Consider the following 14,887-nt stretch of genomic DNA (forward strand, 5'->3'; position numbering starts at 1 on the left):
AGTGCAGCGTGTGTGTATGAGTGCAGCGTGTGTGTATGAGTGCAGTGTGTGTGTGTGAGTGCAGCGTGAGTGTGTGAGTGCAGCGTGAGTGTGTGAGTGCAGCGTGTGTGTATGAATGCAGTGTGTGTGTGTGTGTGTGTGTGTGTGTGTGTGTTGCAGAGCCTTGGTGGGGGGTGGGCAATTTTTTATTTTAATTTTTTTTATTATTTTAATTTTTTTATTATTAGTATTTATTTTTATTTATTTAATTTAATTATTATTATTGTATTATATATTATTTAATTATTATAATTTTTTTATTATCCCTAATTATTTTTTTTTTCGTCCCCCCTCCCTGCTTGATATATGGCAGGGAGGGGGGCTCTCCTTCCCTGGTGGTCCAGCATTGGCAGTTCAGTGGGGGGGGAGAGGGGGGCTGGCAGAGCTGTAACTTACCTGTCCTGCAGCTCCTGTCAGCTCTCTCCTCCTCCGCGCCGTCCGTGCAGCTCCCTCTGTCAGCTCCCAGTGTAAGTCTCGCGAGAGCCGCGGCTCTCGCGAGATTTACACTGGGAGCTGACCGAGGTGCTGAACTGACGGCGCGGAGGAGGAGAGAGCTGACAGGAGCTGCAGGACAGGTAAGTAACGCTCTCTGCAGCCCCCACAGCCCCAGTCTGTATTATGGCAATGCAAATTGCCATAATACAGACTATTGACTAGAGTATAAGCCGAGTTGGGGTTTTTTAGCACAAAAAATGTGCTAAAAAACTCGGCTTATACTCGAGTATATACGGTATGTGCATTTTTGTGCAGTAAAACCTAACAGTATTATGAAATTCACAGCTAAAATGTCAGACGGAAATACAAATTTAAAAAAAAATCTTATTTTCTCACATTTTTTTAATTTTATTCAGAATAAATTATGTTCCATATATGAATAGTTAATGATAAGTTAAAGCCCTGTTTCCCCTGAACAAAATGATATATAATAAGTGTGGGTGCACATAATATGAAAGAGGGGAACTACGGGTGAACAGACATATAGCGCAAATTCCAGTTTTTGTTTACGTTTTGTTTTAATCAGAACGTGCACTATTGACTCCGTCCCTCCTTCGGCCTGTGTGTTAGACAATAGACAAGAAGCAGCCAATTTCTGGGGGGGGGGAATCAGAATTCAACTACTCTCGCGATATCTGGTTCACCGGGAGATTTGCAGCTGACGTCACTACTTCTCAGTTCCCGCCTCTCATTCAATCTACAGTACTTGGTACTGTTTGAATGCGCGTACCCGGCCGTGGGAGTCAGGGCGCGCGCTGCTCGGGAACCGTCAGCAGGTCTGGTCGTATCTGAGTGACGTCAGAAGGGAAGATAAACCCGACCAGTCTAATACCAGTGGCCTTGTGTCATGCGCAAAGTGTTCTGTTTACGTATGAAATAAAGTTGATTCGATACACGCAGTCAGCACGGGACACACACACAATTAAAAAAAAAAAAAAACACTCCGACGTTGCACAGGATAGGTTTGAAGAAGGCCCAACCGCCGCGACTTGAATGAAATCTCGCGAGACCTCAGGTTTTTCTCTCTTACTCTTGTGCGCGCGCGAGCGCCTGTCGCAGAACGAACCAAGAAGAAGGAAAAAAGCCGGCAAGTCGTGAGCGCGCGCTCTTTCTCTCGCGCCCCCTCTCGCAGCATCACTCTCTCTCCTTGTCCAGACTCCCGCCACTGGCGCGTGGTACTCCAGCGAGTGAGTGTTTTGCCGCCTCGCCCGCAGCTCGGTGTGTGCCATCCGGCGACTTCACTGCTCGAGTCGGTTTGTAGGCGGTGTGAATCGGAGGGAGGGCCGCAGTCATGTCTGAGGAAACCAGCGAGCATCAACCGCCTCAGCTGGAGGAAGAGCAGCCGCCGCCGCAGCAGCTCGACTCGGGAGCCAGCGAGAAGCCGAAAGAAGAACCTGAGGAGAAGGCGGGGCTGATGGAGGTGGCCGCGGACTGCCCGGGCATGGCGGGAGACCAAGCCGAGTCCAAGGAGGACGTGATCGAGGTGAGACTGGGTTCAGTCCGGCATGGACCTTGTGTGTAAGCCATCCCAGGGCGGCCTACATAGTGTGTGTGTATACTGTATATAATCTATAACCTGTTATCCCCACACAGGCCGGGCACGGAGCGCCGGTTACTGAGTATAACTAACAGCATTCAGCCCCAGGGACCTCTCTAACTCACTTCCTCCAGCACGGTGTGACTGCTATAACTGCGCGCTCTGTCTCCATTGTGTGACCTTCTTACTTGCAGAGTGCTTTCCAAACTTTGAAAGAAGACGTAACTTTACTTGTTTCCTGTAATAAAGGCTACAATCTACTCACTAAATTGTGACTTGGAAATCATTTTGAATTCACTTTAAATGTCTGTCACGTTTTAGGCAAAACACAAAGTAGCCGAATTGGAAATATTTTACAAGTTGGCCCTGTTTTCTGATCGACTGTTTTTTGGCTAAAACTCGAAATTTAATGTGAATTCCCAGCAATGTAAGTTTTAATGTAGAACTCTAAAAGAGTGTTGAGAAAGATGGGTGAATGACAGGAAGAGGTGCAGAGCATCTGATGGTCTTATTAGCTCTTTCCAATCAGGCGTGGTAACTGTTATTGCTTATTTCATTACTGTATAGGCCTCTTTCTTTGTTAGTTGAGTAGGCAAGAGTATGCCCAAGCAACCTTTTGTTCAAAGAATCCTAGTGGGAAAGGATATGCTCATCACCAGCATTGCTTTGTGATGTGAATGTGGTTAACAAGAAGAATCAAATGTTTTGATTCCACTTCTCAATTGCTAGTTCAATTTACCGTCTTAACAAGAATTAATTCAGTGTAATTTGTGTGCAAACAAAGCATTCTGCTGCTGAAGTATGTTCTCAAATAAGATGTTTATCACTTTCATTATATATTTATTGAACCATGCTTTGTAATTAACTTTTTTGTTTTCAGTTAGGCTACACACTTTAAATTTAAAGCAGATTGCTCATTTTTTTACAAGACATCTGCTGTGGTAGTGCCTTTTCACACTACACACAAGTATGCTAGTTTTTGTAGTGATCTTTGTTGTAGCGTGTTATTGACCACCGTCAGATTTGTGATATCTGTCTATATTTATTCATTTTTCCAATGTTGTGTCTGGTTTAGTATTGGATATTAAAGTTTAAGCATCAAAACACTTTTTACATTGTCGCATGGTGCTAAGAACACCCTAATCCCACTCTTCATTAGAGAGTAGGCCTTGGCAGCAACTTTCATGGAAGTCCGAAGACGGCCTATCAACCAGCCCAGGAATACCTAGTTCCAGGTTGCTTATCTCTCCCCTCTCTGAATCCATTTACCAGTGAGAATGCTTCTGGCCATAGCTCCATCTTCTTAAAGTGTGAGTTTAAACATCATGACCACTACACGGCTTTTGTAGTTGTTTATATAGCTGTTTGGCTAAAAGCACCATCCTCTTGGGTTAAAGGGACACTCCAGGCACCCAGACCACTTCTGCCCATTGGAGTGGTCTGGGTGCCAACTTACACTACGCTTAACCCTGCAAGTGTAATTATTGCAGTTTTTTATAAACTGCAATAATTACCTTGCAGGGTTAACTCCACCTCTAGTGGCTGTCTACTAGACAGCCACGAGAGGGAACTTCCTGACCCATAGCAAAGATTTTCTTTGCTAGAGCGTCGCTGGACGTCCTCACGCTGTGTGAGGACCTCAAGCGTTGCTCAATTCTCTATAGTAAAGCATTGAAAATCTTTGCCGCGCATGCGCATTAGGTCTCCTCGGCCGGTGGGCGGGATCAGTCTCGCCGACGGAGTCAGGAGGAGCAGCGCGGAGGAGGAAGCAGCGACGAGGGACATAGTCGCTGCCTCAGGTAAGTAACTGAAGGGGTTTTCACCCCCTCAGCAATTGGGGGGTGGGAGGGAGAGGGAACCTGCAGTGCCAGGAAAACAGATTGTTTTCCTTTAAACAATTTGAGTTTTGACTCCAAGGCTTCATAGTTCCTGGTTTCCCCCATTTATTTTTGTCTGTTTTTGGGTGACATTGATTGTCTGAGTAAATCAGCTGACACCCTGAGCTGTAGTGGTTGTTTCTTAGCGTGTCCCTTTAAAGTGGAAAGTGACAGCTGCTCATTCGCTCACCCCATTAAGGGACATTGAAGGGTTAACTGGAGTGAAAAATTTAAAAGGAAAAAAAAAAAACACCTGTGGTGCACCTCTGTTTAGCTTCAAACTGGATTGTTCTTCAGTTGGTCTAAAAAATCATAACCACCACATACTATTGTGGGTATGGTTCTGTTCTGCTATGGCTGCTGTTCCTCGTGTGGAGGAAACTACATATGTTGCTACATACAGGTATTTTTTTTTGTGATGTTCCAAACCCTGAAATACTTTTGTAAAGTACAAAGCAATGTCTTCAAAAGATGACACTGCATACAGTATATTGAAATGGACAGAATACTAGTTCTAACTCCCACTGGTGCGTATACAAGAAAATCAAATTAACAGGGTCATCAAAGCTTCAACATGGAAATATTGGAACTGGATATTTTTTCATCTTACAATCATTCTGGAACATCTCATGTTCACCAGGCAAAATGCATGTAAATACACTCAAAAAGGGTGTTTTCTTATTTGCAATTTTCATCCCTGTCTTTTTGCTATGATTCCTGCAGGGAGTTGCAGAAAACATTAATTGTGTGGTTGTTTAGTGATGTCTGAAGATCTGAAAACTTGATATATTCTATGGTAAAAACAAAAATCTCCAAGTCGATGGACTAGATAAAAACTCAAGATCCATATGCAAAAGTAAACCTAGAACATCAGTGTTTGATATTCGTCTCATTAAACTTAAGTGATGGCCATATCCATGACTAGGAAATTTTTGGCATCTGCAATGCGAAATACCTGTATTTAGAATGATTGTGCATTTTCGCCATAGTTACATACCATCATCTAACAGGTACCAGCATGTTTCAGGATTTGTAATTTATATCTTCACATTACTGTTGATGTCACTCAGCCAACTAGGCAAGTGAATTCCCAGGTGCCAGGATGAATTTACTAGTCACAATGATGCATGAGTTAGGCAAATTTTTCTCTGTGCGGTTGGAAAAAAACCCTGCAAATTTGTCTGTAGATCATTTGTGCATGCAGTAGGTTGCTTCCACTACAGCAACCACCTTTTGAATGAAGAATCAAGCTTACATTTAGTATTCTTACGCTAAATTCATTGGCACAATGTATAGATTACATTTTTTTTTTTTAACTACCCGAAAATGAATGTGCTCACGTATTTGGGCCAATTTTAAGGAGCGACTTGGATGTCAAGGTTTTGGCTAAACTTCAGCTGCCTATACCCTGGTCACTTGCAGTGTTTTAATGTGCATAACGGTGTTCAAATTGCTATTTCTGTGGATATGGGATCAAATAGTAACTCCTTTGACGTCCTCGTTACTGCATTCAAGATTTGCACAATTCATGAACAGCGAGAAATGTGTCCAGCAACTCAGAAAACTCTACTGGATTTAAGAGTAATACCTTTTGGCTTTTGCCCCATGTTTCAAGGACCTGAACTGAACTCCATTATGAAAGTGAAAAAAAATTTTGAACCTCCACAACCCAAATACGAAAATGCAACCAAAGCAGTACATTTTGTTCTGCTCTACTTAAATGTCATTTTCCCAGCTGCTAGGAAGTGTATTCTTTTTTTTTTTTAACTTTGTCACAAGTTAGCAAATTGAGGCAAAATATTACAAACCTTTTTGTCGTCTCAGTTTTGACGCAATAGCAGCTGTTGGAAATAACTTGCCTTTTAAGCATACCTCTCACCGCCTTTCAAATCATTAAAGCACTTTTGGTTGGTAAAATGTTAATTGTGCATTTTTCCACATAGGAGGGTGAGGCTGAAAATGAAGACAATGACTCTCCTAATAAATCAAAGGAAGTCAATGAAATGGATCCAGCCTATGAAGAAAAAAGGGTACTAATACTGTGATTTGCTTTATCATTAACATAGCAGCAATGCGCTCTTATTCTATGGCAAGCTAATATTTTAAGGAACCCTTCAATTGATATTTAAGTGTTCATTTATCTTTTAAATATCACGTACTCTCTGCCTCTAAATAAATATATCCGTCTCATTGGAATAACTAAACCTGTCTCTGTTGCCTGTGTTTTATACAAGTTTGTGATGGGGTTTATTTAGTTAGGAATAATATAACAGGTGACCAGGGTGTGTGAAAAATGATACAAAGTTCTCTAGTGTGAGAGCTTAGGATACAAATTTCTACTAGTCTACTCAGCTGTGACAAGTAAAAAAAAAAGTGTATAGACGGCAAATGAGAACATATTGCTTCATGTACACAGAACATTTAGTGGATTAGTATATTTTGTGGTATTTTTCCCCGCCTGCTTAAAGAAATAACTAGCTGGCCCTCCTTTTTTAAGTTTTTGTTTAGGTTTAAATGGGATTGGTCATGCAGCTAATAACTGGCTTTTCACTACAAAAATGAGTCTGGAGATGGAACAGTAAATTGTCTGTCAAATTTTATATACACTACATGAGTACATGTTATTTAAATGCATATTTTTGTACCGAATACTAGTTTTTTTTTTAATGCAAGCTAAAACTAGCATGCTATGTAAACACTTTGCTTTATTGCAGATATTTCTGAACTATGTGTCTGCTTGGCTTTGCTTATAATGGGATTTGTTTTCTTTCACTTGTTTTGTACGTTGGGAAGAACTCATTACGTCATCCTTCAGCATTCCTGCATTCTCCTGCGCATGTAACTATGCTTCTGTGTCTTTCATGCTTTGCTTTAATTAGTGTTTAAGCACCCAATCCTGCAGTTATCTTTTTGAAGTGTCTGATACATATTCGTTTACTTTATATTTTTTTTTTTATAGCAAACTGATCGGTCCAATAGGTTTGAGTATCTTTTGAAACAAACAGAGGTATTTGCACATTTTATTCAACCAGCTGCGCAAAAGACTCCAACTTCACCATTAAAAATGAAGCCCGGACGACCACGTCTTAAAAAAGATGAAAAACAAAATTTATTATCAGCAGGAGAGTAAGTAGTCTTTTTCACTTATTTGTTTTGAGGTATGCATTTTAGACTCTGGTAATGTTTGCCCATCTCCTTAATTGTGTTTCAAAACTTCATTGTCAGCGTTTGTTTTCAAGAGATGCTGATAAAACTCCTGTTGTGGTTGTATACATACCACAATCATTGATATTGGCAGATTTTGTCAAGTAAAATATTTATCCAATATTTACTTCACCATTCGCTTCATGAAGTATCTTTGCCTGAATCTTTTTTGGCAGCCTTTGTAAACTATGCCAGAATATGATGCTCTCAGGACAGCTTATGGAGCATTCTTTGTGAGACAAAGAGGGAATTTTGAGCAAATATCTCACATCCTGCTCTGGAAACCCATTTCGGAGAAATCATTCTACTATAACATATTTGCTACTCTCTAGGTTTGTCAGACTTTTGTCTAGCAGAGCATAAAGATGCATTTATCCACGGAATACAACCCAGAAGTAATGGTCACATGCGTTCCTCAAATACTGTTCCTTCCTCAGTACCAAACCTTTAGATAAATTATACAGTCTAATGAATTCAGAATTTTAATTTTACATTTTTTATTTTAGTTACCGGCATCGCAGGACAGAGCAAGAAGAGGATGAGGAACTTCTGACAGAAAGTTCCAAGACAACAAATATTTGCACTAGATTTGAAGATTCTCCATCCTGTAAGTAAGCACATCTTATGTATTCTGCTAGTTCTTCTGTGTTGTCTACTACAGTAATTCTTCCCGAATTAAATTAAAGTGAATTTTAGGTTTATAGTTTTCATGGTTTGACTGCTCTTTTGTATACCAAAAAATTAAAAAGTGTGCTTGTTATATTTAGAACCCACTATTGGGGCATCATATTGCAGTTACCCACAACCAGTGGCGGATCCGGGGGGGGGGGATCCCCGAGAAAACAGAGCATCCCTCTCCCCTGCCAGCCCTGTAATGTGCCTTCACGGACCGGGGCAGACACTGTGCTGGCAGGGGAGGGAGAGAGGACCCGGGAGCTCAGCCTGCAGCTCCTCTGGGTCCTACTCTCGCGAGCATGGAGCGTTGCCATGGTTACCACGGCAACGAGTTCACTCATCACCACTGGGCCACCAGGGACTCGCCACCGGACCACCAGGGATGTAGAAATGTTCCCCCTTCTCCTCAAGAAGGGAGGGGTGACATAATGAATTTTTATTAAATAAAAGGAAGAAAAAAACATATTAAAAAAGCTCCCCCTCACACACACTGCCCCTCACACACACACACACTGCCCCTCACACACACTGCCCCTCACACACTGCCCCTCACACACACTGCCCCTCACACACACTGCCCCTCACACACACACACACACACACACACTGCCCCTCACACACACACACACACACACTGCCCCACACACACACACACACACACTGCCCCTCACACACACACACACACACACTGCCCCTCACACACACACACACACACTGCCCCTCACACACACACACACACACTGCCCCTCACACACACACACACACACTGCCCCTCACACACACACACACACACTGCCCCTCACACACACACACACACACTGCCCCTCACACACACACACACACACTGCCCCTCACACACACACACACACACACACTGCCCCTCACACACACACACACACACACTGCCCCACACACACACACACACTGCCCCTCACACACACACACTGCCCCTCACACACACACACTGCCCCTCACACACACACTGCCCCTCACACACACACACACACTGCCCCACACACACACACACACACACTGCCCCACACACACACACACACTGCCCCTCACACACACACACACACACACTGCCCCTCACACACACACACACACACACTGCCCCACACACACACACACACACTGCCCCTCACACACACACACACTGCCCCTCACACACACACACTGCTCCTCACACACACACACACACTGCCCCTCACACACACACACACACTGCCCCTCACACACACACACACACTGCCCCTCACACACACACACACTGCCCCTCACACACACACACACACACACTGCCCCTCACACACACACACTGCCCCTCACACACACACACACTGCCCCTCACACACACACACACACTGCCCCTCACACACACACACACACTGCCCCTCACACACACACACACACTGCCCCTCACACACACACACTGCCCCTCACACACACACTGCCTCCCCCCACACACACACACACACACACACAGTCTCCCCACACACACACACACACACACACACACACACACTGTCTCCCCACACACACACACACACACACACTGTCTCCCCTCACACACACACTGTCTCCCCTCACACACACACACACACACTGTCTCCCCCCACACACACACACACACTGTCTCCCCACACACACACACACACTGTCTCCCCACACACACACACACACTGTCTCCCCACACACACACACACACACACACACTGTCTCCCCTCACACACACACACACACACACATCCAACCTTGCGAACCCCTTTCGAGGAGTAGATCTTCTAAGAGATGGATACCTTCCTTCTTGAGTTGTCGGTACGCCCCAAAACCATTGGGTTGCCGTAGGTTGATGAGTGGGCGATAGTCTCCTGTCTTCTTCCTTACTACCAAACCGTTGCTCAGATAAATGGTTCTCCAAACCATAGTCCGTCTGCCTGAGGTACTCGCTCTTTCGACCCTAACTTCAATAGTTTGAAATCCATCTCTAATCGGGCTGCTTTGCGCCGTTCTGTGCACCTGTCTGCCTTGCGTTCCCCAACCTACATGTTGCCCTTTGCACCCATTCCCTCACATCGTGAGCTTCTAGAGGTGAGACTTGGGTGGGGTCAGGTTTGCAAAGTATAGAATTTTTTCCCGGGGCTGATCATGTCCAGTATTTCATCCTAACTCGTTTTGAGTCCTTCTCCTACACCTTTACATGGACCCCGGCCTGATCGGGACATAAATATCACCACAGTGATACCAAGCTCCACGGTGAGGACTATCTTGTTCGGTCATAGAGGGCATGGGCATTCCACCCTGAGCTTGTCTCGGAGATCTTTTCCCAAAGGCCTCCTGAGCCAGAAGTGGGCAAAGTGTGCCTGGCGCTCCGGTAAACCCCATTCGGATGACCCAGGGTGTCGGATGGTGAGTGAGTCAAAACAAGAGTGTCCAGTGTGCCAAAGAAAAACCTTTCTTGCTAGGCGGGTCTTGTCACTTTACCTCTTCAGATGGAGACTCTTCTGCTCTCCATTCTTTCATGATCTCCAGAGAAGGGGGAAGGATGAAGCCCTCGTCCCCTGATGATGGAGCCTGAGATGATTAACGGACTGGACGTTCTGAGATACGGCTCCGCTGAGTCGGGGTGTTCCCTTTCCCCTTTGGAGAAGCCGCGTTGGAGCCCTTCCAATGGTGTTTAGATGATAAGGTGTCCGACCTAACATTGTTGGTATCTCTAGCTTCCATTGGTGTTGGTGCCGTTGCACCCGCTCTGTCGGATGGGTTGTTAGCCAGCATATTGGAGAGGACTATTTCCCCCGAAGCTGCCATGGCGGCCTTATTCCTCGCCTGAAAATCGGTCGGGGATATTGAGGGAAGTCCGACATGTTGGTTCACACCCTTTCGGTCTGTGGGAGACAGGATCGTACAACAGTACACTTATTGCCACTCAGTGGGCCTCCGCGTATAACTGAGGTCACCCACAGAAAACCAAACAGGCTAATAAAGCAGAAAATACAGGGTTAATTTGGGGAAAGGGTAACAGGGGGAGAATATCACACTATACAAGTCCAAATGGAAGGCAAGTGCAAAATAATGAAAAACATTTAGGCCAAAATTGCAGGACAAGCTAATAGTTTCACTAAAGTGGCCATGCATATCCAGAAACAGTTTGGAGCAAAACTGAATGTCTAGCATTAAAAATCTAACTAAAGTGACCATAGAAATATTAATAAAAACAGTTGGAGCAAACTGAGTCAATTAATAAAGTTTAATTAAAGTGACCATTGCAATATCCAGAAAACCAGTCTGGATTAAAACTGAATGTCTAGCATAAGGTGTCTAACTACAGTGACCATAGCAATATTAATAAACAGTTTGGAGCAAACTGAATGTTAAGCAATACATGTTTAACTAATGACAATTTGCAATATCAGTAAAACAGTTTGGAGCAAAATACTCTGACCTGTGCCTTGGCTGGTAAGCAGCAAAGAAAGAGGAAGTCATGTGTCTGTCAGGGCTTTATATACGGATGTGATGCCTGTTACTGATTGGTTTAAAGTTTATTGATTGACTTGTGCTGCTGGAGGCATAAAGTAAAGAAAGTTATGCAAAATATGAAGCCTCCTGTCATGTGATAAAATTGCTCAGCATCCTAGTGGTAGAAGCGGGCAGCTGCCGCACTGTATTGGGCTTTCTCGCAAGGTCAGGGTGCAAAAACTGCCCAAAATTAAGATGTAGAGTAGGTACCTGCCTACCTGTGAGCTAATGTACAGTGTTACGTGTAGGGGAGCGAGGGAGATATGACATTTGCTGTGCCTGTACATCTCACTCACGTTGGTGATGTGCAGTCAATGCAGAAAGGAGCTCCCTGCTGAACCTCAGGGAGAGGATCCACTTCAGGTCTCCCAAACCTGGAAATGCATGCCGAATACAATCCTCCTGGTGGTGGTATTTTTACTTATCTGCAAATTAAGACTTTTTTTTTTTTTTTAAAGCAAGATGTTTCCACTTTAATCATAGATCTTGTATGCATTTGGTTGTGCATGTATTGGGAACAAATATTTTGATCAGCACGACATAAATATGCATGTCAATGGAAGAAGGAACGGAATATTCAATTTACTCCTGCCCAATGGATCAAAGTGGTCAGATGAAAGGCACCACTCAATGCCTAAACCATATTCAATCTAAAAACACACACAAAACAAAAAACTACTTATGAGATTGTATTTAACTTCAGTGATTAGCACATATATACCCAGATGTCTCCATACCAATATGTTGAAGATGTAATTCGGAGATTTGGTCTCTTGTCACATCTTTTGGCACTGTTCTAAGCTGGGTACCTACTGGTCTCAAGATTTAATAACTATTGACCGGGCACACTAAAACAAGTATTCATTCTTGACATGCTACCTGATGATGCTCTGCAGGAATAGCTATAATTTGGGTCTGTGCTTAGCCTTGCAACTGCATCATAAAAATGAAAGGTTATTTGTGTGTGTGTTGAACACAAAAAAGCTCTTGACAGGAACATTTGGCACATATTGATAAAATGAGAATATATAATTGTCTCTAGATGTATACTCTTGCTTGTGTATTCTCTTATGAATCTGTTTTGGTTTTAGTGGCCACTATGAATCTTTACAGTCTTCTTCTAAATTTTGAAAAATGTTTTCGTTTGCAACGTTAATGTGCCTTTTGTAATCTGTGACTTGTAACATACAAAAATATAACAAATCCTATTCATATGAAGTATTCCTAAAATTATATAACCAACAAATCTAATTTTAGGTGTTTTTAGCAGCAATTACAGTTTATAAAAAAAATCTACGGATATATTTTATCATAGTTCTGTGTTATACTGAAATGCTTTGTGTAACAGACATGTATAATATTGCTATCTGTTTATGTGCTCAGATGTGAAAAGTGGCAAACTGAGAGATTATCAAGTTAGAGGACTGAACTGGTTAATCTCGCTTTATGAAAATGGTATCAATGGAATCCTGGCTGATGAAATGGTAAGCAACCCTACCAAATGTTATGGTGCTTTTCATGATTTGCTTTGCCTGAATATTTGACTAACAGTCGGCTTGTGTTGTATTATTTTTTACAATAAGTTGCAAATTTGATCAATTCTTACCTGTTAAGTGTCCTCTGTCTCTGGTAAATAGCTATGGTTCATAAAAGAGAGCAGTACCTGTGGGTTGCTCAATTTTAATCTGTTAAAGAAAATACCTTTTGAAGTTCAAATTCAGAACAAAGCTCAAATGTTTTTCTTTTTGAAAAAAACATTTCATTATTTTTTTTAATTTTTTTTGTGCACTATTTTGTTTTGTGAATGTATTTAAACAAGTAACATGTATCTTGACTTAATAGGGTCTTGGAAAGACATTGCAGACAATCAGTCTTCTAGGATATATGAAGCATTATAGAAGCATACCTGGGCCACATATGGTGTTGGTTCCAAAGTCTACCTTGCATAACTGGATGGCAGAATTTAAAAGATGGGTACCAACTTTGCGTGCAATTTGCTTAATAGGAGACAAGGATCACAGAGTGAGTAGTCCCTATTCACATTTAAAATCTTTTAAATCCTCTAAGTAATTTCAAAATTATTTGGCTCCTATGTTTTTGTGGGGGTTTCTTATCTCTCTAGTAATAGTCCTAATGCTCGGTTTTTGGTCCACAATTATAAAACTGTAATGCACATTTTTATACAAATACTTTACTAAATCTTCTACATTTTTAATGTGTATTTCTTTGAAGGCTGCATTTGTTCGTGATGTACTACTTCCAGGAGAGTGGGATGTCTGCGTAACTTCTTATGAAATGCTAATTAAAGAAAAATCTGTGTTCAAGAAGTTTAATTGGAGATATTTGGTAATTGATGAAGCCCACAGAATAAAAAATGAGAAATCCAAGGTAAGTTTCTGCTTTTAAGTTAAACAAAATACTTGCCTATTTTTTTAAATTAATTTCAACACGAATATATAATTTGTTTGTTTTTTTTTCCCTCTTTCTCTCAACAGCTTTCTGAAATTGTGAGAGAATTTAAGACAACCAATCGTCTACTGCTCACAGGAACTCCACTCCAGAATAATTTGCATGAATTGTGGGCACTCCTGAATTTTCTATTGCCAGATGTCTTTAACTCTTCTGAGGTAACCTTAACATTTCGTTTTTTCCTTTTTCAAAGCTTTTGTTCTGTTGCAGTATCAGTATGTGCATTTAAATGTATTACTATTTTAACCTTCTCAGGATTTCGACTCTTGGTTTGACACTAACAACTGTCTTGGAGATCAGAAATTAGTTGAACGTCTTCATATGGTAAGTCCTATTTGTTTTCTGTTCTATAACAATTGGTATTATTTTTGTGCGCGTTATGTCTTCCTTCCAGTGCTCTTGCAGGTTGTATTTTTGCATTTGGCTTTTTTTTATTTTTTTTTATGGCGTTGTCATTTGTTCATCCTCTTCTGCATCGAGTAGGATAAATTACTACAATAGCCTAAATTCATGGAACACTAGTCACCCAGACCACTTCATATCAATGAAGTGGTATGAGTGCAATGTCCCTTTTGAGAAACTAATACAAAAAGAGAAGTCCTGCGCTCACTCCCATCACTCCTGGGTGGCAGCAACGACCACAGTACACATCAGCTCCAATACATATAGTAAAAAACAAAGAAAAGACAGTTACCTGCGCTCTCTCCTTAATCCCTATGTATAATTAAACAAATGGAGGTCATTTAGTTACTCCAATAGCCACTAGAGGGAATGCCCGCCTGCCAATGTCGTGTGAAGACGTGTGATGTCGAATCATTTTCATAAACTTATTTATTTTTTTCCTTCTCTCCTTCAGGTATTAAGGCCTTTTCTGTTGCGTCGTATAAAGGCAGAAGTTGAAAAAAGTCTACCACCTAAGAAAGAAGTAAAAATTTATGTTGGTCTTAGCAAAATGCAAAGAGAATGGTGAGATTTATGTGTATTGGTGTCATATGTAGTGGCATGTAAATTGAGCTCTTGTGATAACTGAAAATGAAACAAATTTAACTTGTAAGCAAACAGACTGCAAAAA

General features: G+C 42.0%; 1 protein-coding gene across 2 annotated transcripts in view; it reads left to right on the forward strand.

Annotated features, from left to right (window-relative positions):
- Nucleotides 1-1,478: 1,478 nt before the first annotated feature.
- Nucleotides 1,479-14,887, forward strand: part of SMARCA5 (SWI/SNF related, matrix associated, actin dependent regulator of chromatin, subfamily a, member 5) — a 43,210-nt gene continuing 29,801 nt past the window's right edge. Inside the window, exons 1-10 of one of the 2 annotated variants that reach the window (XM_063458466.1) lie at nt 1,479-2,017; nt 5,892-5,978; nt 6,908-7,074; nt 7,659-7,759; nt 12,730-12,830; nt 13,189-13,368; nt 13,579-13,734; nt 13,842-13,973; nt 14,071-14,139; nt 14,672-14,781. In XM_063458466.1, coding sequence (XP_063314536.1) covers nt 1,826-2,017; nt 5,892-5,978; nt 6,908-7,074; nt 7,659-7,759; nt 12,730-12,830; nt 13,189-13,368; nt 13,579-13,734; nt 13,842-13,973; nt 14,071-14,139; nt 14,672-14,781 — 1,295 coding nt within the window. In that variant the 5' untranslated portion in view covers nt 1,479-1,825. The remainder of the gene's footprint in view (nt 2,018-5,891; nt 5,979-6,907; nt 7,075-7,658; nt 7,760-12,729; nt 12,831-13,188; nt 13,369-13,578; nt 13,735-13,841; nt 13,974-14,070; nt 14,140-14,671; nt 14,782-14,887) is intronic. The other variant, XM_063458468.1, reaches the window with a different exon arrangement.

Source organism: Pelobates fuscus, chromosome 6, assembly GCF_036172605.1.
Source record: "Pelobates fuscus isolate aPelFus1 chromosome 6, aPelFus1.pri, whole genome shotgun sequence".
Lineage (NCBI taxonomy): Eukaryota > Metazoa > Chordata > Amphibia > Anura > Pelobatidae > Pelobates > Pelobates fuscus.